This window comes from Salvia miltiorrhiza, chromosome 1, assembly GCF_028751815.1.
Source record: "Salvia miltiorrhiza cultivar Shanhuang (shh) chromosome 1, IMPLAD_Smil_shh, whole genome shotgun sequence".
Taxonomy (NCBI): Eukaryota; Viridiplantae; Streptophyta; class Magnoliopsida; order Lamiales; family Lamiaceae; genus Salvia; species Salvia miltiorrhiza.
The window spans coordinates 43,757,520-43,783,331 of record NC_080387.1 but is presented as its reverse complement, the minus strand read 5'-3'; the positions used below and the strand labels follow the sequence as shown (position 1 = coordinate 43,783,331).

General features: G+C 41.6%; 4 protein-coding genes, 1 long non-coding RNA gene, 1 other non-coding gene and 1 pseudogene across 7 annotated transcripts; 5 read left to right on the top strand and 2 right to left on the bottom strand.

The window, feature by feature from the left end:
- The first annotated feature begins 1,618 nt into the window (after positions 1-1,618).
- On the top strand, positions 1,619-1,814 carry LOC131007418 (U2 spliceosomal RNA). The gene has a single exon (XR_009096119.1). It is a non-coding gene; the product is annotated as a U2 spliceosomal RNA (small nuclear RNA).
- A 352-nt stretch (positions 1,815-2,166) lies between these two features.
- On the top strand, positions 2,167-10,591 carry LOC131026595 (cucumisin-like; annotated as a pseudogene).
- A 2,183-nt stretch (positions 10,592-12,774) lies between these two features.
- LOC131026196 (subtilisin-like protease SBT4.3) lies at positions 12,775-16,031 on the top strand. The gene is made up of 10 exons (XM_057955976.1): positions 12,775-13,010; positions 13,088-13,176; positions 13,265-13,362; positions 13,441-13,581; positions 13,652-13,751; positions 13,844-14,357; positions 14,430-14,758; positions 14,828-14,939; positions 15,007-15,220; positions 15,308-16,031. Exons 4-10 carry the CDS (start codon positions 13,512-13,514, stop codon positions 15,892-15,894), a joined length of 1,926 nt encoding a protein of 641 aa, XP_057811959.1. The 5' UTR covers positions 12,775-13,010; positions 13,088-13,176; positions 13,265-13,362; positions 13,441-13,511; the 3' UTR covers positions 15,895-16,031.
- Positions 16,032-16,158: 127 nt separating this feature from the next.
- On the top strand, positions 16,159-18,505 carry LOC131026186 (pentatricopeptide repeat-containing protein At4g37170-like). Its single transcript, XM_057955967.1, has one exon. The coding sequence runs from the start codon at positions 16,173-16,175 to the stop codon at positions 18,231-18,233; it is 2,061 nt and encodes a 686-aa protein (XP_057811950.1). The 5' UTR covers positions 16,159-16,172; the 3' UTR covers positions 18,234-18,505.
- Positions 18,506-18,807: 302 nt separating this feature from the next.
- Positions 18,808-20,942, bottom strand: LOC131026649 (uncharacterized). 2 transcript variants are annotated; one of them, XR_009102365.1, is made up of 5 exons: positions 20,803-20,942; positions 20,150-20,677; positions 19,804-20,033; positions 19,474-19,653; positions 18,808-19,250 (listed from the first exon to the last, which is right to left on the bottom strand). It is a non-coding gene; the product is annotated as an uncharacterized LOC131026649 (long non-coding RNA). The 2 variants fall into 2 exon arrangements; XR_009102366.1 differs by having other exon boundaries at positions 19,804-20,022.
- Positions 18,993-22,592, top strand: LOC131026081 (cucumisin-like). Its single transcript, XM_057955859.1, has 10 exons — positions 18,993-19,129; positions 19,223-19,311; positions 19,546-19,643; positions 19,722-19,862; positions 19,953-20,052; positions 20,169-20,679; positions 20,761-21,089; positions 21,163-21,274; positions 21,381-21,594; positions 21,689-22,592. The coding sequence occupies exons 1-10, from the start codon at positions 19,046-19,048 to the stop codon at positions 22,354-22,356; spliced, it is 2,346 nt and encodes a 781-aa protein (XP_057811842.1). The 5' UTR covers positions 18,993-19,045; the 3' UTR covers positions 22,357-22,592.
- A 318-nt stretch (positions 22,593-22,910) lies between these two features.
- On the bottom strand, positions 22,911-25,157 carry LOC131026383 (bifunctional dTDP-4-dehydrorhamnose 3,5-epimerase/dTDP-4-dehydrorhamnose reductase). Its single transcript, XM_057956254.1, has 2 exons — positions 24,513-25,157; positions 22,911-23,564 (listed from the first exon to the last, which is right to left on the bottom strand). Exons 1-2 carry the CDS (start codon positions 24,960-24,962, stop codon positions 23,112-23,114), a joined length of 903 nt encoding a protein of 300 aa, XP_057812237.1. The 5' UTR covers positions 24,963-25,157; the 3' UTR covers positions 22,911-23,111.
- Positions 25,158-25,812: the final 655 nt, after the last annotated feature.

The following is a 25,812-nucleotide window of genomic DNA, read 5'->3' as shown; positions in this document are numbered from 1 at the left end:
TATTCGTCATCGAAATTAAACGCCAAATCAGTTTTAATTTGACCGAAATTATTCGTCATGGGAAAAAAGTTTGTGTATTTACACGCTAATAACTCATCTAAAAAAAGTGTGTAACTATGGATAAATATATTTGTTTAATTGATGAAAGAATAGAGTTCTGATGTTTCTTTGCAAATTTATTTAATCTTGTCCCACCTTAAAACTTCCGGTGTTAGATATACTAGGCTTACCCTAAAACATGTTTCTTGAGCCAAGTTCGGAATATTTAAAAAATAAATTGAAGTTGATGTAATAAATCAAAAATTGCTAAAGTTGATGTTATAAATAGCTATCAACCCAACAAGAAAACTAAAGGGCAAATAGCGTCAAAATCCGTATACTTTCCCCGTTTTCGCATATTTCCCCTGACTTTAAAAATTCGCAATAGAATCCTTGACTTTTAATCCCGTTCGCGTTTCTCCCTAAAAAATGACCAGCGATATATAGATATGATGACATGGAGTCCGGAAATCCATGTAGGATTAAATTCCGGCGTATTAAGCGACGTAGTTTTACTTAATAATGTAAAACGTCGTCGTTTTGCCTTTTTTAGGGATTTAAATGTAATCCAACATAGAAAATTAGGGGAAAATTGATTTGTTACTCTAATTAGGGTTATTCTTCTTGGGTTCTTCTTCTTCAGCCAAATCCATGTCTTTCTCATCATCATCCCGGCGGAATTTCAGCCATGAGGGCCGAGTTATGTGCAGCCATGGACTCCAAGCTTTAATACCTTGAAGCTTCGAATGAGGAACGAGAGGGAGCTGCGAGCGGCTGGAGTCCGGCTGCGCGTCGGGCAGGCTGAGGGCAGTAGCTAGGGCGCGAGCTTGTGCGGCGTCGGCAGCGGTTGACGGCGACTCGGCTGACCGGGGTGCGCGGAGAGAAGGCGGCAACCGGTGGTGCAGTCCGGCGGCGACGGTAGTGCAGCGCTAGAGGGGGAGAGACAGCGCCAGATGGAGGAGAGAAAAGAGAAGAGGGTGGTTTGTATGTGAGTGAGAGAGCTAGATGGATGGGAGCTTTGTTGGCGGTTGGCGGTCTTCGGCGGCTGAGGGAGACGGAGGCAGTAGGCTGCCAGAGGAGGAGGGAGGTGGCTGGGCGTGGAGAGGGTGTTCGACAAGTTAATTAATTGGAGAGGAAAACGACGACGTTTTCGTTTCATTTAAGTGACTCAGCAATCTTACTTAAATGACTCAGCAAAATAATGCCACATAGGTGACACATCATTGTAGTTAGTCGCCGGAAACTTCATTAAGGGAAAATTACGAATTTTATCAACGGTTAAGGATTCTATCGCGAAATTTAAAAGTCAAGGGAAATATGCGAAAACGGGGAAAGTATGGGGATTTTGACGCTATTTGCCCAAAACTAAATAAACATTTTATAATTACTAGCAAAGATTTTGTCATTTAACTAACGCTAGTAAAGAAAGGATCATTTCAATGAGAAGAAACGTGAATATATTTGGCCTGTGTAAAGTCAGCCTTGATTGATCTCACTAAATATCCCACATCGGGCATGAGAAGGAAGAGAGGCTTCGAAAATGAACTATAAAGCAGGAGGTCCATCTACTTTGAAGCTCATACCTTTCTCGGCCTTTTGGCTAAGATCAAGTGTAGTATCTGTTCTTATCAGTTTAATATCTGATATGTGGGCCAATGGCCCACACGATATTAAATTTATTTTTTGAGGGGGAAGGCCCACCAAGGTAGCTTGCTACCTGGGTCTTCGCGCGTCGCCCATGCGTTGCACTATTGCACGGGCCTGGCGCACCCCACCAAGCCCAGTTCAAACTTATCATCGACCACGAATATGTTTTAGTTTGTGAAGTCTGAATATATTTCTCATATTTCGTTGTCATACAAAATTTATTCTACATACCAGGTTAGATTATTTATTGAATAATTCTAGTACACAATAAATAAATGATATAGGTAGAATACAACAAAGGACTCGAAAACACAAACCAGAAAGCAGAGCATGGAGAATATCGATTTGCTCATTGTCTACAAAGATGTTGAAAGAAACATCAAAACAAAATATAAGCAGAGGCAACATGGATTTATGTGGTTGGAGTGACAGATAATCTGAAATAGCAAACATTTACATTAACGGAGAATACAATTCTCAACCAATGGCTATATATATACACACGCACATATCATCTTTAGTCATCAGTGTAAACTACTTGAAATGGAAGTAAGAATTGCGCGTGGGGCTTTGTTTTGGTTGTTGGTGGCGGCCCTAGTGCTCAGCTGCCGCTCTCATCAAAGAAAGGTACGTCGGAAAACGTCATCTACTCCCCGCTGCCGCCGTTGTTTCTTTAGCTTTTGATGCCACGTTTACGTGTAGTTGCATGTGGTCTACATGGGAGATCTGCCTCAACACGACTTATCGGTTGAATCCACGCATAAGTCCATGCTGCAAGCTCTTCTCGGAAGGTTCATTTATCAGTTAATTTCTTGAATAAGTAACTACTTATAGTAATCACGAGCATATGCCTGATTCTGCATTGAATCTTGGGATTTTACAGTGTTTCATCAGCAGAGGAGTCGCTAGTCTATAGCTACCAACGGAGTTTCAACGGATTTGTTGGGAAATATACACAAATAATTCCACCCATTATCAAATCGAAAGCAATATCAAAGATATAAATTATCTAAGACGGGAAAAAATAATGACACCGATATTTAACGTGGTTCGGCCAAACTGCCTACGTCCACGGACCCACCCCAATATATTAGAGAATCTCACAAAAGGAGGAGTACAACAATACCACACTGTATTTTGTATCTGCCTACGCAGAGGCTATCTCTCAACTCACTTTTATCACTCGTGTATAACTTCCACACTGAAGTTTTCTCTCACAAGATTTTCTCTCTATCTCTCTATCTCTCTATCTCTCTAACTAGAGAATGCTTTGGTTGTGATTTTGGTGTATCTTACAAATGCTGCGGAGAGGCTCTTTATAGGCAAAAGTTAAGAGGTGGTTGGTGGCAAATGGTGGTAGGTGGCACATGGTGGAGGTAGTTGATGGCTACCTACCTATTTTTGACTAACAATCTCCCACTTGAAGACTGATTTCAATCTGTCTTCACACCTCGATCAACGCAGCAGCCTTTCTGTCTTTGTTATTCTAGCAAACCAATTGAAGCTGAGCACAACTTCAATTTATCAATGGTTACTGCCTTTGTAAACATATCGGCTGAGTTCTTGCTTCCTTGGATCTTCTCAAGTTGTAAGATCTTCATCTCCAGCAGGTGACGGATGTAGTGATACTTCAACTCAATGTGCTTTGTCCTTGAGTGAAACGCTGGATTCTTAGCCAAGAAAATAGCACTTTGACTGTCACTAAAGAGTGTACTATTCTCATGCTTCTTCCCAAGTTCTCCCAAGAAATTCTGCAACCATACCATCTCCTTGCTTGCTTCCGTCACGGCTACATACTCAGCTTCCGTAGTAGACAACGTGACAATCTTCTGCAACTTAGAAGACCAAGAAATAGCAGTACCACCAAAAGTAAATACATACCCGGTTGTACTCTTCCGACCTTCCAGGTCATTTGATGCCAAATCTGCATCAACATAGCCAACCAACTTGGCACTCTTGCCATCAAAACATAAAGCCTTTTCCGTGGTACCTCTTAAGTAACGAAGAATCCACTTGACTGCTTCCCAATGTTGCTTGCCCGGATCACCCATGAATCGGCTCACTACTCCCACTGCATGTGCAATATCTGGCCTTGTACACACCATGGCGTACATAACGCTGCCTATTGCCGATGCATAAGGTACTTTTATCATCTCGGCACGTTCCTCCTTTGTACATGGCGACTCCTTCTTCGACAGCTTGAAGTGACAACCCAACGGGATGTTCACCGGCTTTGAATTCTGCATGTTAAATCTTTCCAATACCTTCTCAATGTAGTTGGCTTGTGAAAGATACAGCTTTCCTGCCGCCTTGTCTCTTTTGATCCTCATGCCAAGAATCTGATTGGCCTCTCCAAGATCTTTCATGGAGAATTGTTCAGACAATTGCTTCTTCAACTTATCCATTTCCTTTGCATCAGCTCCTGCGATCAACATATCGTCAACGTATAGCAAAAGGATAAGATAACTTTTGTCGAACCTCTTGTAGTAGCAACAATGATCAGCGTGGCATCTCGCGTAGCCAATCTCCAACATAAAACTGTCAAACTTCTTATACCACTGCTTCGGAGCTTGCTTCAGGCCATACAAGCTCTTTTTCAACTTGCACACAAGATTTTCTTTTCCTTTCACCACGAATCCCTCGGGTTGTGTCATGTACAAGTTTTCCTCCAAATCACCATGAAGGAACGCTGTCTTTACATCCATCTGATGTAACAATAAGTTTTCTGCAACTACCATGCTCAACACTAAACGAATAGTGGTCAGTTTCACAACAGGAGTAAAAATATCGGTATAATCAATACCGTATCGTTGCTCAAACCCTTTGACAACCAGCCTTGCCTTGTAGCGTTTGCTACCATCAGCTTCAATCTTGATTCGATAGATCCACTTGCAATGCAATGCCTTCTTCCCCTTCGGGAGCTCTACAAGTTCCCAAGTGCCGTTTAGGATAAGAGATTCAATCTCATCATCCATAGCAACTCTCCACATCCGCTTATTACTACCAGAATCTGCCTCTGCATAGCATTCAGGCTCACCACCATCAGTAAGTAGTAAATAAAAATTAGAGGGCGAGTACCTATCAGGTGCACGTCGCTCTCTAACCGGTCTTGGCAGCGGATTGTTTGGTGGTGGGGTTCTTGGCTCCTCATCTGGAACCTCTTCAAAATTCTGGCTCTCCTTGCTCCCACTCGAGTTTGAGATGTCTAACTCGACTACTTGGGAATCAGAATTGCCAGGGCTAGATGCTTTCACTCTTTCCTTGTACAACACCTGTTCATTGAAAACCACATCTCTACTTCGAATAACCTTTCGGTTCTGCTCATCCCAGAGCCTATAACCGAACTCGTCTCCACCATAACCAATGAACGTACACTTAAGAGATTTAGCATCTAACTTGCTTCTATTAACATGATCAATATGAGCATAAGCAACACATCCAAAGATGCGTAGAAAAGATAGGTTTACCTCTTTCCTGTCCATTCTTCCTCAGGTATCCGAAACTCCAATGGAACTGATGGACCTCTATTGATTAGGTATGCAGCTGTGTTAACTGCATCTGCCCAAAACATCTTAGGCAACCCACTTTTCAGCCTCATGCATCTTGCTCGCTCATTTAGTGTTCTGTTCATCCGTTCTGCTACACCATTCTGCTGGGAAGTTCCTCTCACGGTTTTCTCCATGCGAATCCCATTCTTAGCACAGTAGTCTTTGAACTCCTTAAGTTCATATTCTCCTCCATTGTCGGATCGTAGACACTTTACTTTCAGCCCTGTTTCAGTTTCTACAAGGGCTTTCCACTTCCTGAAAGTATCAAATGCGTCGGATTTATTTTTAAGAAAATAAACCCATACCTTTCGAGTGGAATCATCAATGAAGGTTATGTAGTATTCCGAGCCACCAAGGGATTTTACAGGCGCCGGTCCCCATAGATCACTATGGACCAGCTCCAGTTTCTGCGTCTTCAAGGTTCTGCCGCCTCTCGAGAAGCTTACCCTTTTCTGCTTTCCGAACACGCAATCCTCGCACAGGCCAACTTCAACAGTTTCCAGGCCAGGCAGCCTACCCTTCGAACACATTATCTTCATCCCCTTTTCGCTCATGTGGCCAAGCCGACAATGCCACAAATCTGCATTGTTCACTCCTCCTGCAAGATCAATGCAATCTTTGAAGTTAGTTGTCATATACAACGTGCCATCCTTCTTTCCACGAGCTACAATCATAGCTCCCTTGATTATCTTCCAATTACTGCAGCCAAATGTCACTGTGTAGCCTTCTGCATCAAGCTGCCCAATTGAAAGTAAGTTCCTTTTCAGTCCAGGAATACGTCTGACTTGATTCAGCTTCAACTCGGATCCGTTGGATGTCACAACTCGCACATCTCCCTTTCCCACGATTTTCAGGGGCTCATCATCAGCAAGATACACCTGTCCAAAATCGCCAGAGACATAATTTTCAATTATATCTTTATTACTGCATGAATGGAAAGACGCTCCAGAATCCAGCACCCACGACTCCATCGGACTAGTCACGCTCAGGACCAACGCCTCGCCTACATCTTCTGTTGTGGCTGCGTTCGCTGTCTTTTTGTGATCCTTTTTCTTCGGTGGCGCTTTACACTGATTCTTAAAGTGCCCGAACTCTTCACAGTTCCAGCACTGGATTGAACCCTTATCCGTCCTGGATTGGCTCTTTCCTCTGGACTTTGACCTTCCCCTGTTCTGCCTTCCTTTCGATCTTCCTCGATATTCCGTGTTCAGTGCAGTCCCTGACCCTGAAGTAGATGGAGATTCTTTCCTGCGAATCTCCTCGCTGATCATCAGATCTCTTACTTCGTCAAAGCGCAACTTTGCCTTTGCCGATGAAGCGCTAACTGCTGTCACTGTTCCGGCCCAACTTTCTGGCAAAGAAGATAGCATTATTAGGGCACGAACTTCATCATCAAACTCGATCTTCACCGAGCTCAGCTGTGTGGTGATCATGTTGAACTCGTTCAAATGATTCTGCACTGGTGTGCTCTCGGACATTTTTAGATTGAACAATCGTCTCATCAAATGTACTTTGTTTGCAGTTGATGGTTTCTGGTACATCTCCGCCAGAATCGCCAACATCTCCTTTGTTGACTTTGCTCCAGTCGTGTGGTAGGCAACGTTCCTGGACAGCGATAAACGTATTGCACTCATCGCCTTTCTGTCCAGCAGCTCCCACTCGTCCGGATCCATCTTATCTGGTTTTTCTTTGAGGGGCTGATGTAGATCTTTTCCATAAAGATAATCCTCGATCTGCATCTTCCAGAAACCGAAATCCGTACCATCGAACTTCTCAATCGTAATCTTTCCGTCGCCCATCGTAACTGCTCCCAATTGATAAACAAGATAATTTTCTCAAAGTAATTCTTTTCTGATGTGGAGGTTCAGTAATTACTGCAACCACAGAGCATACTAAGAATTACAAAAAAAAACAATCACTGTTCACAACGAAATCACTATTCACGATGAATAGTAACAGCACAAGAAAATTATCAGACCGCCACAAACGTGGCTCTGATACCAGTTGTTGGGAAATATACACAAATAATTCCACCCATTATCAAATCGAAAGCAATATCAAAGATATAAATTATCTAAGACGGGAAAAAATAATGACACCGATATTTAACGTGGTTCGGCCAAACTGCCTACGTCCACGGACCCACCCCAATATATTAGAGAATCTCACAAAAGGAGGAGTACAACAATACCACACTGTATTTTGTATTTGCCTACGCAGAGGCTATCTCTCAACTCACTTTTATCACTCGTGTATAACTTCCACACTGAAGTTTTCTCTCACAAGATTTTCTCTCTATCTCTCTATCTCTCTATCTCTCTAACTAGAGAATGCTTTGGTTGTGATTTTGGTGTATCTTACAAATGCTGCGGAGAGGCTCTTTATAGGCAAAAGTTAAGAGGTGGTTGGTGGCAAATGGTGGTAGGTGGCACATGGTGGAGGTAGTTGATGGCTACCTACCTATTTTTGACTAACAGGATTCGCGGCGAAGCTCAGCGAGGAAGAAGCTGCAGCCATTGCAGGTATTATCTGATTACTGCAATAAAAGTATAAAAAAAATGTGTTGTTAGATTTGATGTTGCTGAGCAAGAGAGAATATCGTATATGATGATAGAGATGAAGGGAGTGGTCTCTGTATCTCCGAACCGCGTGTTCAAGCTTCACACGACAAGATCATGGGACTTCATGGGATTCAGCAAAGGAAACCTCGGAGCTGCTCAACAAGGAAATGTCACCATAGGACTCATCGACACCGGCGTATGGCCGGAGCATCCCAGCTTCAACGACACTGGTTATAGAGATCCACCGCCCAAATGGAAGGGAACATGCCAAGCCACCAATTTCACTTGCAATAAGTATGAATATCATCATCATCATCCTCATCTCCATCATCATAAAAAATTAATAGGATATAATTAATTGTAGCAAGGTGATTGGCGCTCGGTTCTACAACAGCGAGCACAACTACACCGACGACGTCCCGTCCCCTAGAGATGTGGAAGGGCACGGGACGCACACGGCCTCCATAGCCGCCGGTGGAGAGATCCCCGGGGCGAGCTTCCTCGGGCTAGCCGAGGGCGTTGCGAGAGGCGGCGTGCCTAATGCTAGGATTGCTGTCTACAAAGTTTGCTGGTCGGGTGGCTGTGATTCCGCAGACATCTTGAAAGCCTTCGACGACGCCATTGCAGATGGAGTCGATGTCATATCAGTCTCATTGGGATTCGACTACGCTCTGCACTATTTCGAAGATCCCATCGCCATTGGATCTTTCCACGCCATGAAAATGGGGATTCTCACCTCCAACTCCGCTGGAAACTCCGGCCCCGAACCCGTTACAGTCTCTAACGTCGCGCCGTGGACATTGACGGTCGCTGCTAGCACCATTGACAGAAGATTTGTAGCTCAATTAGCTCTTGGAAATGGCCAAATCTTCACAGTATGTCTTGATTAAATATCATCTCCCATCTCCTCTGTTTCCTTTCCTAACAAGTCGTCTTTTTTGGATACGAAGGGAATTGGCATCAATAACTTTGATCTGAATGGGAAATCATACCCTTTGATATGGGGAGGTGACGCAGCAAACACCACCTTCGGTTATGGCGTAGATGATGCAAGACAATGTGCAGCAGACGCCATGAATCTTGATGAGGTAGCCGGGAAGATAGTAGTATGCGAGGGCCTTCAAGACGGCTCCACCATTCTTCTAGCTACCGGCACTGGAATTGTAATGGTGAATGCAGACGCATTCAACCCCGACTACGCCTTCAGCTATCCGCTGCCGGCCACGCTCATAACTCCACAAGACGCTACAAAGGTCATGGACTACATCAAATCCACAAAGTAGGACTAATTACTCTGCGTCTCTCTACTCAATCAATCAATCTCCATGCTTTGTTTTTTGAAGCTCTCAAATGTATGTAGGCACCCTGTGGCCACCATTCTGGTTGGTGAGACTTGGAGAGACGCCATTGCGCCTAAGGTTGCTTCCTTCTCTTCAAGAGGGCCAAACGCAATCAGCCCCGACATTCTCAAGGTGCAGTTTGCTCGCTCAAACTTGATAATTAAGATTGCATCTACACCGTTGATCAAGTTGTGTATATATATATATATAGCCTGATGTTGCTGCCCCCGGCGTTGATATCCTTGCTGGATGGTCTCCGATGGCTCCGCCTTCAATCTACCCAAACGACACTCGAAGCCTATACTTGAACGTGATTTCTGGTACATCCATGTCTTGCCCTCATGCTACCGCCGCCGCAGCCTATGTTAAAGCCGCCCACCCCCACTGGTCACCTGCCGCCATCAAGTCCGCCATCATGACAACAGGTCTATCATACCTATACCACTTCAACAATATCTAAATCTAAAAACAAAAGTCAAAAAATATCTCCAGCATATGTTTTTTTACTTACAAAACCCTAAATTATCAAACTTAGGGTTAAGGTTTTTTCTTCAAATTTATATTGAATAATGCCTATTTGATGTCAGATAGTTGGCTCATTATTCCTATTGCCGGCTAAATCAAACACTTAATTTTTTCACCCCAAAGATGAGTGGTTTTTTAAGTAAAAACATGAGTTGGAGATATTTTTTTGAAAAACACTAAAAAGTTGACAGACACAAGTATGATTAACCAAAATTAAAGAAAAAGAAAACATGAAGGAGCAGTTGTAATACCAATGAAACGATGCAGCATACGGTATGGATCCAAAGAGAAGCATTGATCTGGAATTCTCGTACGGGTCAGGGCACATCAACCCTGCTGCAGCACTGGATCCGGGCCTAGTCTTCAATGCATCCGAAGCAGACTACGTGAGCTTCCTCTGCAAGCAGGGCTACAACACCAGCACGCTCAGGATAGTGAGCGGAGACGAGAGCGCCTGCGCCAACACGACGCCGGGAAGAGCTTGGGACCTCAACTACCCGTCCTTCTCCCTCTACGTGGACGACGGCCACCGGATTGAGGCCACCTTCCTTAGAACAGTCACGAATGTGGGTGCGCCCAACTCGAGCTACAGCGCGAGCGTGTCCGCGCCGCCATTGATCAGCGTGACGGTTGAGCCATCGGTGCTCACGTTTTCTGCCATTGGAGAGACGCGGGGGGTTCACGGTGAAGGTGAGCGGAGCCGCCGTTGCGCAGCTGCCAATCACTTCGGGCGCCATCACGTGGAGCAACGAACGGCACTCGGTGAGGGCGCCTCTTGTGGTGTACACTTACATCCCTGGAGCTCCTATCTATGTTGATTCTAACCCCACCAAAAGGAAGCCTGCAACTGCAATTCTGAAGCGTTTATGATTCTGTGATTCGATACTCAGTCATAATTGATCAACAATCATGGGTGGGACTCGCTCTTGTATTAATTATAGTATACAGGACTAAAGAGTATTAATAAAATACAAACTCATGTTAAATTTTGCATGCATTTTTGGGAAACATGAAGCAGCTTGAAATTCCATGAACTATGGCTAATAAAATGAACACATGACCCAATGGAAGATGTTTTTCAACTGAAAGTGTCTTTAATTAGCACAAAATATATAGATGGCCTAGCTATTATATTTTTATTACATAGTATTTTATTTTAAAGATAATTGTGTAAATTATATATTATATATTTAGAAGAATATATCAATTTATTAAATATTAAAATACTACAAAAATATACTAATTACATTACCTGATATATATCTAGAACTCTTTATAGAATCCTAAAAAAAGATAAATATCTTATGGAATCTATTTAATTAACTAGACAAATGAGAAAATAATAACTCACAATTATATAAATAAATAAGATACATATCACATATTCTAAGTTGTATATAAATTATATATTGAAAATGTATGTGAATGAAAATTAGTTTGACCACTAGATTTCTTTAAAGATACAATAAATCCATTGTAAATTAATAACTTTTGGAGCTAAGAATTTTATCGAAAAAATAATAATTTATTAATTTATCGATAAATTAATAACTTTTAATTTACAAAAAAAATATTCTTAATTTTAGAGATTATAATTTTAAATGAAGTTATAATGTGTAAAAATACATGAGGGATAATATTTAAATTAAATAAATGCATCTATCTATCAGTTTGTTGAGGCTAATATTACTGGAGATCCTAATCATGATCAAGCTGAAAATAATTCAACAATGATTAATTTATAATTATAATATTAACGAGACCTATAAATTTTTTAAGGGGTTCTCTGAAAAATTATTTTATTAAAATTGACGATTCTTTTAATTGACCAAAGTTGGGACATGAGAAATTTATCAATTTTTGTAATGTATTGAGTACTACTTATTTAAAGAGGTTTTATTATAGCAGTAGAATCAAATAAATCAAATTGTTAATTAAAAAGTTAATATTATAGATATTATATCTATATTTTTGTTTTTCACAAATAAAATTATACTACCTTCGTTCCCGGTATTTAGTATCCAACTTTCCTTTTTAATTGGTCGTCCCACATTTTAGTATCAATTTCTATTTTTACTAAAAGTAGGTGAGACCGTTTCTCCACTTTAATTATTTTAACACCCACATAAAAGGTAAGATCATTATTCCACTCACAACATACTCAATCATTTTATTAAAATTCGTGACACTTTTAAATGAATACTAAAAGTTGGGACAGAGGGAGTAACATTGATTATACGTACAATGAAGCGTGCATGCACGTAATTCAACTAGTTTATATGATTGTAACTAAATAATTATCATATTGTATATATAATTTGAAGTCAATAAAAATTTACATCTCGATATATTCATTTATCACCTATAAATGTATAATTAATAGTGTTGGAAAATTCAAGACCAATCAATATAGTTAATACTAGAAAATAAAAATAAAGACATTAGCATAATCTTGCATTGAATTAAATGTTTCTCAAACTTTTCAAGCGATCTATAAAATATCTTAAGAAAAAACATTTGAAAGGCTAAAATTCAAGCAACTTTATTACTTAGTTCAATATTTAATTTTCATAAAAGTAAATCTATGATATTTATTTTAGTGACAAATAATTTTTATAAAGTTAAAATATTACTATTAAGTAATGAAAATTATAATTAATATACATTTATTATAGAACAAAACTTTGGATTGATGTTCATAGCTAAAAAAATTTCAAAGTTATTTGCTAAAATGAAAGTTTAAATTATAGGAGTATTTTTTGTTTGTATATCAAAATATTGGTATATTTGTTTATCGAAGCTATATGTGTTTTGAGTGTTTATTCATTTAAGTGTTGCACAATGGCAACATATGGGCAAAGAAATATGATCATCAACGTCAACTAACAAAGATAAATTAAACACTATAAACATACTTCGTTTGGGAGACATTCTCAATTAATTAGCATTCTTGTTCCACAAAACTTTATACCCTTAGCTTGTCGCCAACGGTGTTGAAAATAATGTGAAGACAAATATTTACTACATTGAACAAAGCAACATGTTTTCATCTTGTTGGATTAATTGATGATCTCAAATAACAAAAGTTTAGTGCTAACAAGATGGGGTGTCCTAACTGAAAATGCGCAGAATACTATTTATGGAAATCTCTAAACGCTTCCAAAGATTTCCTAGCCTATTATAATATGCGGAGATAACAACTCATTACACATACTATATATGTAGATGTCTATATATACCATACATGTAGTCTTGAGTTACACCTTACATTACTTACCATGACCGTTTCGGTTTTATACACATTATTTCTTGCAGCCCTTGTGCTTGGTTGCCATTGTGATGAAAGGGAGGTATGTCCAAAAATGTCACCTTTAATTTGTTGTTATCATCTTTGTCTATGCTGAAATTAATGGATGTAGACATGCAGATACACATTGTGTACATGGGCGATCTGCCTCAAGAAGATCTATCAGTTGCATCCATACACCACTCAATGCTGCAGACTGCACTTGGAAGGTTAACGTATACTATAAGACTTAACTCAACCAGTTTCTATATACTATCCTTAATTTTAGCTGATTAGTTCAATCTTGTGATTTTACAGTGTTGCATCATCCAAGGATTTACTAGTCTATAGCTATGAAAGAAGTTTTAACGGGTTTGCAGCCAAGCTTACCAAAGAAGAAGCTGCAAGAATTTCAGGTAATCAAAGACTCATCTAATCAGATCAATGAAATATGATGAACTTTGGTGAGAGTGAGATGATATATATGGTTCCAGAGATGGATGGAGTGGTTTCTGTATTCCCTGATAGCGCTATAGAGCTTCACACGACGAGATCTTGAGACTTCATGGGATTCAGCCAGAGCAAGCTTGGAGCTGGCCAGGAAGGAGATGTCATTATTGGACTAATTGACACTGGTAAATGATCACTTATACTGCAATAATTCCATCTGTTTCAAACAAACTATATATAACTCTGTATTTGTAGGAGCGTGGCCGGAGCATCCGAGTTTCAACGACACAGGTTACAGCCCTCCACCGGCTAAATGGAAGGGAGCATGTGAAACCACAAATTTCACCTGCAACAAGTACATAAACACACACACATGCATTAATTCTTCCCATCACCATCATTTTGAGTTATACTATTATAATGTCCTTTCTGAAATCTGAATCTCAGCAAGCTCATTGGGGGCCGCTTCTACAACAGCGATGGCCATTACTATGGAAACATGATCCCATCTCCAAGAGACACAGAAGGGCACGGCACCCACACAGCCACAACAGCTGGTGGTGGTGAGGTGGTGGGGGCGAGCTATCTTGGGCTAGCAGAGGGCGTAGCAAGAGGTGGAGTCTCCAATGCAAGGGTTGCAGTGTACAAGGTGTGCGGGTTCCTCATCTGCCTCTCAGTCGACATCCTCAAAGCCTTTGATGATGCAATCGCGGATGGAGTTGACATCATATCAGTCTCTCTAGGATCTTTCCACGCTTCTGATTACATCTATGATCCCATTGCAATAGGATCTTTTCATGCCATGAAAAGGGGGGTATTAACCTCAGCCTCAGCAGGGAACTCTGGCCCGGATCCCGTTTCAGTATGCAACGTTGCACCTTGGTTACTTTCAGTCGCTGCTAGCACCATTGATAGGAAGTTTGTGGCCAACTTGGTGCTTGGCAATGGCCTAATCTTGAGAGTAAGTTTTCATATATATTCTTCTTCTTCTTCTTCTCTCTTGTTGATAGTTTTGTGTTAATTAACAATGAAGGGAAACTCGATTAACACCTTTGATCTCAACGGAACCTCATTCCCTCTAATCTGGGGGGGCGACGCTGTGAACTACACTGCCGGTTCTAGCTCGGATTATGCAATTGATTGTGGATATGATGATCTGAATCTTGAGATGGTGGTGGGGAAGATAGTCGTGTGCCAAAGCACACTGGGGATGCTTGCCATTCGTGAGGTGAATGGCATCGGAATCATCTTGATCGGTACAGACGCCGTGAATCCCGAATACGCCTTGAGCTATCAACTACCAGTCACAATGATAACCCCAGATGATGGCAGGAAGGTTTTGGAATACATAAGAAGCACAAGGTATGAAAAACGCCCACTAGCTGCATATCTATATTCTTAGTTATCTTGATTCATTTCACAAATTTGTAGATACCCTACAGCAACTATTTTGGTGGGAGAGAGTTGGAAAGATGCCATGGCTCCTAGAGTTGCTTCATTTTCTTCCAGAGGGCCCAACGCCATTAGTCCAGATATTCTCAAGGTGAATGAATACTTCCCTCTCTCACTCTCTCTCTCTCTCTCTCTAACTCATCTTTGAATGAGTGAAGCCTGATATAACTGCGCCCGGCGTCAACATTCTTGCTGGGTGGTCTCCGATGGCGCCGCCTTCGTTCGAAGTTGGCGACACGAGGGTGGTATATTTCAACATAGCTTCAGGAACATCCATGTCGTGCCCTCATGCAAGCGGCGCCGCTGCCTATGTCAAAGCAGCTCACCCTCAATGGTCGCCCGCCGCCATCAAGTCCGCCATCATGACAACAGGTCAATATATAACTAATTATTCAATATTTCACCTCACCAGCATCATCATCATCTTTGAATGTTTCTTAATTGATTGGTCTGCATCAGCACACGTGATGGATCCCAGAAAACACAGCGACATGGAGTTCGCCTACGGCTCCGGACACATCAACCCTGCGGCGGCGATAGACCCAGGCCTAGTCTTCGACGCCTCCGTGGCGGACTACGTCGACTTCCTCTGCAAGCAGGGCTACAACACCACCACCCTGCGACTGGTCGCCGGAGACAATAGCGCCTGCGCCAACACCGCCGCGCCGGGAAGAGGCTGGGACCTCAACTACCCATCCTTGGCGCTCTACGTGGAAGACGGGCAGCAGATCTCCGGCAGCTTCGCCAGAAGAGTGACGAATGTCGGCAAGGCCAACTCAACTTACACCGCCGCCGTCGACGCGCCGCCGCTGATCAACGTCACGGTTGATCCGGCGGTGCTCACGTTTTCGTCGGCCGGAGAGACGCAGCAGTTCGCCGTGCATGTGGCGGGACCCGCCATTAAACAGGTGCCGATCATCTCCGCCGCCGTGACATGGAGCGACGGAAGCGGGCATTCTGTGAGAACACCGGTTGTGGTTTACAACTACTCTCCCGGTGCTCCCTACAATCTTCAATCTCCAAATTCCAACTCCAAAATGATTTAAGAAATGGGAGAGTTGTCATAATAAAACCACAAAACTGCTTGTATCACAAGTTAAATAATGAGGGAGACGGCAAATGTATGTATTTCCAAAGCAAAACGCATAATATATAGAGTAATAACACCACTTTCTTCGTCAAATTTGAGCCCTTCTTTTGAAATTTTGCATTCTTGATTATAATATCCATAATGTTTATTAGTCAATTAATAACTCTTTAAATTTGGGTAATCATTTTCCCTGAACCCACCAGCCACCACTCACCAGTATGCACAAGCACAACAATGAAGCGAAATCAATTTATTCTTCGAAAATTACTTAGATCCCATTCTTGTTTATATTCTTCCACACCCCATTCCATTCAACCAACAATCTCGCCAAAGCCTTTCTTCCTTCCCTCAGGAGATCATGGGCCATCCCCAAATCGAGATGCCAGTTTCATCGAATCCATCCAACATCTCTGCCAACAGAAACGGTTGAAAGATGTGATTCCATTGCTAGAAAATCAAGTTTGCCCCCCTCCCGTGGCTTATTCGAAAATTCTGCAGCTGTGTATTGAAAAGAGGGCTCTTGATGAGGGCAAAAGGGTCCACGACCATATCAATCGCTCGGGTTTCAAAGCCGGGGCTTTTATCTCGAACAAGATTCTTGAGCTGTATTGCAAATGTGGTAGTATGTCGAATGCCCGCAAGCTGTTTGATGAAATGGGTGAGAAGGATTTGTGTTCTTGGAACACTTTGATTTCGGGCTACGCGAGAATGGGCATGCTTTTAGAAGCGCGGGAGCTGTTCGATGGAATGTCTGAAAGAGACAACTTTTCATGGACGGCCATGATTTCGGGTTACGTGAAGCATAAACAACCTGCGCATGCCTTGGAGCTCTACAGATTAATGCAGAGGAATGAGAATCTAATGTGCAATAAGTTCACCGTCTCTAGTGCTCTCGCGGCTTCTGCTGCCATGCAGTCGTTGCGCTCGGGGAAAGAGATTCACGGACGTATAATCAGAACAGGGTTGGATTCTGATGCCGTGGTTTCGAGTGCTCTGTTGGATGTGTATGGCAAGTGTGGGAGCCTAAACGAGGCGAGGTACATTTTTGATCGAGTACAAGGCAAAGACATTGTGCTTTGGACATCAATGATTGATCGATATTTTGGAGATGGGAGGTGGGAAGATGGCCTTTCTTTGTTTTCTGATTTCTTGCGTTGTGGGATTCGCCCTAACGAGTACACGTTTGCAGGAGTTTTGAACGCGTGCGCTCGTCAAACTGCAGAGGAGTTAGGCAGGGAGGTTCACGGGCACATGGTGCGGATTGGATTTGATCTGTGCTCTTTTGCTGCTAGCACGCTCGTGCATATGTATGCCAAGTGTGGTAGTGTGGAGAGAGCAGATAAAGTGTTCAAGTTGCTGCCTAGGCCTTGTTTAGTCTCGTGGACCTCGTTGATCAATGGATATGCTCAAAATGGGGAGCCCCATGAAGCTCTTAAGCTGTTTGATATGCTGCTTAGGTCTGGCACTCAGCCTGATCATGTTACATTTGTAGGTGTTCTATCTGCTTGCACTCATGCAGGTTTAGTCGATAAAGGTCTTGAATATTTCCACTTGATAAAGGAGAAACATGGGCTGCTCCTCACAGCTGACCACTACGCTTGTGTGGTTGATCTCTTGAGTCGTTCGGGCAGATTCAAGGAAGCAGAAGATATCATTCGTACAATGCCTATGAAACCCGACAAGTTTCTGTGGGCTTCCTTACTTGGTGGGTGCAGGATTCATGGAAACTATGAAATTGCAGAGAGAGCTGCTGAAACCTTGTTTGAGATTGAACCGGAGAATGCAGCTACTTACGTCACTCTTGCTAATATCTATGCCACTGCAGGGAAGTGGGACGAAGTGGCGAAGGTGAGAGGACTGATGGATGAGAGAGGAGTGGTGAAGAAACCTGGGATGAGTTGGGTTAATGTCAACCGGAAGGTCCATATCTTCTTGGTTGGAGATGAATCCCATCCGAAATCCAAAGAGATATTCAAATTCTTGGGTGAGATCTCGAAGAAGATGAAGGAAGAAGGGTTTGTCCCTCACACGAATTATGTGCTGCATGATGTAGAGGAAGAGCAGAAAGAGCAGAATCTGTCCTACCATAGTGAGAAACTTGCAGTGGCATTCGGCATCATCAGCACTACTCCGGGAACTCTGGTCAAGGTTTTCAAGAACTTGAGAACCTGCGTGGACTGCCACACGGCCCTGAAGTTCGTGTCAAGGATTGCTGAGAGGAAAATAATCGTACGGGACTCGAGTAGGTTCCATTGTTTCGAGTCTGGGAGGTGTTCTTGCCAAGATTACTGGTGATCTCTCGCATATGGAGGGAGCAAAGTATGCTTTCATTTTTCCTGAATGGGTTCATATTGGAATTTCATATGCCTTAGATGTGAATTGTTGGGATTGTCTGTGGTTTGAAGCTTGTTTTATTACTCTTATTACGTCTTTATCTCATTCAGATAATTATAGAGAGTAGCTTAGTTCACTGGAAAACTGAAGTATGATTGTTACTTCTTTGATGACGACTGCCGATCCTTAGCTTTTTCTTTAATAAATATTGGTCATTCTTTGATAGTTTTATATAGTATATAAGTTGTATGATCAACTATTTGTATTCATGAGTTGAAGCTACTGAACTCTTACGATACATAACCATGATGTTCTTTTTTTTTTCTTTACAAAATAACTATTATTTCTGGGTGTGTCGAAAATACTGTTGAAAGTTATTAATCTTTTTAGTAATATAAAAAATGATCGGTTAATATGCAAGCATGGACTACACCAAACTTTCATGATATTATTTAGTTCAGTCAGCTGAAGATATCAAGTTGGAAAAAAAAAATGCTAAACAATGCAGCATACAGACATTGTTTGACATTGTGAATATTAACGAAAATCCAGAAATCATCGCACAATGTAGAATCTATTCAACAAGAAATCTGTGAATACTATGAAAATACAGGTGGCAATGTCAAAACAAGGCAGAGGAAGCCTGCTGCATTTCATTGCCAGTTAAGATCATCAAACCATACGGAGGAAACAATCATTGAACCAATTCCTATATAAACCACAAGTCTTAAGAAGATAAAACCACCAGATCAAACCAACTGAGTCTAATCAAAATGGCGAAAACCGGCCTCTTTTCACTTCTCTATCCTTTGCTGCTTGCAGCCCTTGTGCTCAACTGCCACTGCCTAGAAAGGAAGGTATGCCGAATTCCTCAACTCTCTCTTTCTCTCTCCCTATCTCTCTCTCGATCTCTCTCTCTCTCTCTCTCTGAGTAGCTGTTCTCTTTGCAGCTTCATGTAGTCTACATGGGAGATCGACCTGAAGAAGGTGTATCAGTTGTTTCCAAGCATCACGGAATGTTGCATAGAGTACTTGGAAGGTTTGTTTCCAAAGATAACATGAATCCAATGATATTTTGTGGACTGAGGGTATGATGCAATACAGATGAAGTGACTAAACTAATTGCAAACTAGCAAGTACTATGCTAAAAGTGAAATGTAAACGCTGAATCGTGATTATTCTAAGTTTTAGCTTAATCTACCTTACTAGTGGAGAGGAGACTTGATCCTTCCAAGCATCTTTAACTAGAAAACATCTCTGTTTCATGATTCAGTGCCTCAGCAGCCAAAGACTCACTGGTCCACAGTTATGGAAGAAGTTTCAATGGATTTGCGGCCAAGCTCACAGACGAGGAAGCCACCAGAATTTCAGGTGAGTTAACCTATCTCGGAGCAACAAATCAACCAAAGATGTTAAGACAGTTCGTTTTAACCAAATACATTGCTGCAGAAATGGAAGGAGTGGTTTCAGTAAATCCAAGCCGCAAGCACAAGCTTCACACTACGAGGTCTTGGGACTTCTTGAATCTTACCACAGACAAGCTGCAAGCAGCACCTGAATCAGATGTTGTTATCGGCCTCCTTGACACTGGTTAGTGGTAACTAACATCACAAGTTGTTTCTATTTCATGAGGAATATTTGTCTGAAATTCTTGCTTTCCTCTGCTGTCCATCTCCATAGGAGTCTGGCCAGAGCATCCGAGTTTCAACGACACAGGTTTCAGTTCTCCACCAACTAAATGGAAGGGAACCTGCGCAGGCACTAATTTCACATGCAATAAGTAAGCATTCTCATCCAAAGTTGAACATATAAGACACCAACAATTCTGCCTTCCTATTTTTATCAATCAATATATTGGATTGGCTAATCGGAATTACCTTGACATTATGAGTGCAGCAAGATCATTGGAGCACGGTTCTATCACAGTGATGACCAGTACTATAATGGAGACGTCCCCTCAGCAAGGGACACAGAAGGACATGGAACACACACAGCATCAACTGCTGCAGGGGTTGAGGTAGATGCAAGCTACTTCGGTGTAGCAGCGGGAAAAGCACGAGGAGGTGTCCCCAGTTCAAGAATTGCAGTGTACAAAGTCTGCTGGTCAGATGGTTGCAGTGATGCAGATATTCTTAAAGCCTTTGATGATGCAATCGCAGATGGAGTTGATGTCATCTCCGTTTCGTTGGGATCAGACTGGCCGCTTGATTATTTTGATGACTCTATCGCGATTGGATCCTTCCACGCCATGAAGAATGGAATCCTTACTTCAAACTCAGCTGGAAATTCGGGTCCTTTCCCTGTAACAGTTTCCAACTATTCTCCATGGAGTCTCACAGTTGCTGCCAGCACCATTGACAGAAAATTTGTTGCCAGAATGGAACTTGGAAATGGCCAAATATTCACTGTAAGTCATACACAAATTAAATCATTCCTAAAAAATTGAATGATCTTCTCAATCTAACAAATTGAACTCCAATAAATGAAGGGAATCAACATCAATGCCTTTGAGCTCAATGGGACTTCGTACCCATTAATATGGGGAGGAGAAGCTGCGAACTACACTGCCGGTGCCAATCCAGAAATCGCTGGTTATTGCCTAACTGGAGCCATGAACGCCGAGATAGTGTCCGGTAAAATTGTTTACTGTGACACAATCTGGGATGGTTCTGGTGTTCTTCTGGCTAACGGTGTTGGAAATATCATGTCGGACGTAAATGTTGAAAATCTCGATGTCGCCTTCAGCTGGCCGCTACCAACTTCACTCATCAGCCCCTCCGATGGGAAAAGCGTTCTGGAATACATTAGAAGCACAGAGTGAGTGCTGTGTGCCCTTCATTTTTCAAATTCACCAACAATTTACAAATTGCATGACACATTCCCATTTCAGGAATCCCATAGCAACCATTTTCTTCACTGATGCATGGAAAGACGCCATGGCTCCGAATGTTGTTTCATTTTCTTCCAGAGGGCCAAGTCCCATCTCCCCAGACATTCTCAAGGTGATCATTGCCATTATAATTCATCATCAGAATATATCTTTTTCTTTTCTTTTCTGGCTCTTCTCTTTGTGTTTAAACTGTTTCCTATATACTATGCGAATACCAGCCTGATATCACAGCCCCTGGTGTGGACATTCTGGCTGGATGGTCTCCCGTATCACCATCTACAATCTACTACGACGACACTAGAAGCACACTCTTCAACATCATTTCTGGCACATCTATGTCTTGCCCTCATGCCAGTGGTGCTGCTGCCTACGTCAAAGCTGCTCACCCCAAATGGTCGCCAGCTGCCATTAAATCAGCTCTCATGACCACAGGTGAATCACTTCATCTCCACTCATACTATCAAACAATATCTTTGAAGAGTTGATGACATTCTTGTTCATGATTATTATCTTCCTTGATGATCAGCTTATGTCATGGACTCAACAAAAAGTGAGGATCTTGAATTCGCTTATGGTTCGGGCCAGATCAACCCGGCTGCTGCAATCGATCCTGGACTAGTATTCGATGCATCAGAAGCAGATTACATCAACTTCCTCTGCAAACAGGGCTACAATACTTCCACTCTCAAGCTAGTCACAGGAGACAACAGCACTTGCGATGGTATATTACCCGGAAGAGCATGGGACCTCAACTACCCTTCATTCTCACTATACGTCGAAGATGGGCAGCCGATTGCAGCCACCTTCACCAGAAGAGTGACTAATGTTGGTGCAGCAAACTCAACCTACGCTGCCATCACTGACCTTGGAGCAATATTTGGGGCTACAACGCAATTGCCGTTTAACGTTACAGTTGACCCCGCTGTCCTAAAATTCTCAGCAGTTGGAGAAACCCAAACTTTCACTGTTAATGTGACGGGACCAGCCATTTCACAGCAGCCAATCACCTCAACCGCGATCTACTGGATGGATGATACGCATGTGGTGAGGACGCCACTCGCGGTCTACAACTACATCCCTGGTGCTCCTTACAATCTTGACGATAGCTCCGTATCTGCAATTGATCCTACACACCGGCGTGCCTCTGTGTACCAGAAAGTTGGAGGCATTGCAAATCGCAAACCACACGCATAGTCTTCTCAAAAACAAAAGCCTCAGCAATGAGACGCATTTTCTGATTAAATGTATGAATAATGGTATGTTACCTGGGATAATTCCTTGAACATAGCGAAGCTGCACTCAAGGCCACCAGGGTGTTAGATAGTGTTTTTCATCTTATGGCAACAAAAAAGGGGCTGTTAAGTCCCACGCTTCATGCAGTCATGCTGTTATCAATATATTAAATAAAATCGTTGTCGAAATTCAAGGCACGTTCTGATTATATATTCTTTTCTCAAGTGGTCTATTTGCACATGCAATGTTTTTGGACTGAGATAATCATATACTACGGCTATATAGAAGCTGAACACATAATCGTCACATAATTTTGCAATTTATCATAATAGAACAGCATCAACCTTGGAGCAACTCCTCTTTATTTCATCTAACTTTCATGTCTAGATTCACAAGTAGCATCAGCACATCATTATACGATACAAGGACAAAAAGCTCATAAAATCACACAGATTAGCAAGTCCTAGTAACTTGTTATCAGAGGAAGTGAACTAGTGAAACGAAACGCTCTACACTAGTAAATTAACATTTCATCTCATTTATTAAAAATAGCAATTTAATACAACACAGAATCAACAAATGAACAACAAGCTCTTACATGTAATGTGGTAACAGGAATAACAGAGTAAAAGTATTCAAGCCCAGATAAAGGAAGAGCAAAAAAAAAAAAAAAAATCTAATTGTCATCCCAAGGCAAACATTAGGACCTGTGCTCTTCAAGCTACAGGAGTCTTTCGGTTTGGCTTGAATACATATTGGATGAGGGAATCCTTGATGGACAAGAGTTCGGGAAATTCCTTCTTCAGCTTTGAGGCATCAAGTTCGTTATTACTCCTTGGAGCCACAATCACCTTAGCCTGCTCCTCAAGAGTGAAGTTCTTCCAAGTAAATTTAGGGTCTATATAGTCCCGATACATCTCCAAAATCTCGTTATGACTCACAACTCCAGGATTTGTGAAGTTCCAGATTCCGGTGAGATTCCTCTTTGCCATCTCAATGGATATAGGAAGAAGTTCATCCAAGATTGTCATGGAGTTTGGTATATCCACAACCTTCTCATAACGAGTAATCTTTGTAATGAAGTTACGAGGGTTAGAAAGATCAGATGAGATGGGCATCCTGACTCGCAGAGTGCAGACATTCTCATAGTTGTTCAATAAATCTTCAACCTAACAACAGTAGAAGGAAACTAAAATCAGGAGGAACCAATAAGCATGTGGAGTTCCGGATTCAGATGATGGAAAGAGATTGCAGCCAGTAACATAAGCATGACTGATTAATTTTCATGCATGATACATCATCCCATCAATTGCCTTCAAGTTCAACCAGTGATTAGATGTCCAAGTATGCAAACATGTAGTAAACATATGCTAATTATGATATATGACATTCCTATATATCTCTAACTCTAACATAACAAAAGGTACCATGAACAGTCTTACCTTAAAAACGGAGGAGAGAAGGAAAATTTAAAGAAAACTAATTGTATGTGATTATAACATCTATGATGAGCAACAGAAATTGGAGTTCGAACTCAATCCAAGCAATGATGACCTAACTGCAGCAGATCTAAAGACGAAACACAGAGATCCAGGCAGCTGACAAGAACACTATAGATCTACTGTACAAGCACAACCGGATAAACAAATTGAAATGCCAATCATGGAAACAAAAATGTGATCTATCTAGAGTTGACTTTTGCAAAAAGGAAATCTTTAGCCTTATTCTTCATCCAAAATAATAAATAAATGGATAAGACTATGTTCATTCAATTCCCACCCTGATTATCAGATACAAAACCTTTTTATCAAAACAAGCTTCATTTACTTTCAATCATTGCAACTAAATGTAGGACCAAAGCAAATCACATCTTTACAGCAACCATTTCCTACTTCCATCAAAATTAACCTATAAACAACCTAGATCACGAGCAACAATCATCGTGAAGAACTGCACGGCATAATCCACGAAAACAAAGATCCACATCGAAAATCAAAGAAGATGAATATTGTAGATAGATTTTGCAGGAAACCGCGAGCATCTCCATATGTACAGATTAGACGTGCAAATCTAAAGGAAATCCAGTAGTAAGTAAAAAAGTTAGGAAGAAATCTGACCATTGCTTTGGTCTTGGAATAGAAGGATCCGATAAAATTGGGCGTGTCCTCCTCCTTGAAGCCAATACCGGAGCCGAGCGGATGCGCGGCGTCGTACTCGAAGATGCAGCCGGTGGCGTAGTTGATGAGAACGAGGCCTTTGTCTCTGCAGACGTCAGCGAGCGTGAGCGTGCCGACAACGTTGGTGCGGATGGTCTCGACCTTGTGAGACTCGCACCAGTCGACGTTGGGGCGGCCGGTGACGCCGGCGGCGTTGAATACGTGGGTAGGCTTGACGGCGGCGATGTCGGCCTCCAGGTCGACCCGGTTCTGGAGGCGGCCCGACCCGTAGACGTAGTCGATGCTCTGTGCCTCGCAGAGCTTGCCGAGCAGGCCGCCTATCCAGCCGGTGCGACCGTAGATCAGGAACTTGAGGGGCTGAGCTGACGTGCCGTTGGCGGTGGCGCCCATGACGGAGCTCGGTGTGTGTTGTGCGTGAAAATTGGGATGGGAATGGGATGTGGTGGGAGAGTTTAGTGCATTTGCTGTATGAATGTGGTGATGGATTTTTATATTTATACGGACATAACTTTTCTTTTTCTTTTTTTGGTTTTGGGCAAAATCATCATATGCGTTAAATGACGCTACTAACCTTGTCAATTTCGAATGTCATTATTCATTAAATACCGATCCACCAATATATCTTACTTTTATTTCTACATTGTTTTTGAGATAAATATTAATTAAAGATCAAAATTATATCGCCTCAAACAAAAGATCCAAATTATATAGTACTACATAGTCTCAAAAGAGTAATGCTAAACGGCAACATTGTGGTCATCCACAATTTACCTAAATAAAAAATAATTTAATTTATTTAACTTATTTTTAAAAATAAAAATAAGATTTAGTTATTTTATCATATTCTCTACACTGTAATTATTTTTTTGTAATTTTTTGGTAACTTTTTTATTTTTATTAAAAAATAAAGTAAAAATAAAAAATGTAAAAAAATTAAAAATAAAAATAAGTACAATGTAGAGAATATAGTAAAATAACTAAATCCTATTTTTATTTTAAAAAATAAATTAAATAAATCAAGATTTTCTTTATTATACTAGTGTGTTGGTGGCCACAATGTGGCTGCAAAGATTTATTGGTCTCAAAAATATCTAGATTATTGATAATATCAATTAATAAGTACTTCATCCGTCCCACGAATCTTGATGCATTTGTTTTTGACACGGAAATTAAGAAATTGTAGATTAGTATTTTAAGTGTATAACAGTATAGGTAAGAAAGTATAAAAGTGATTAGGTAA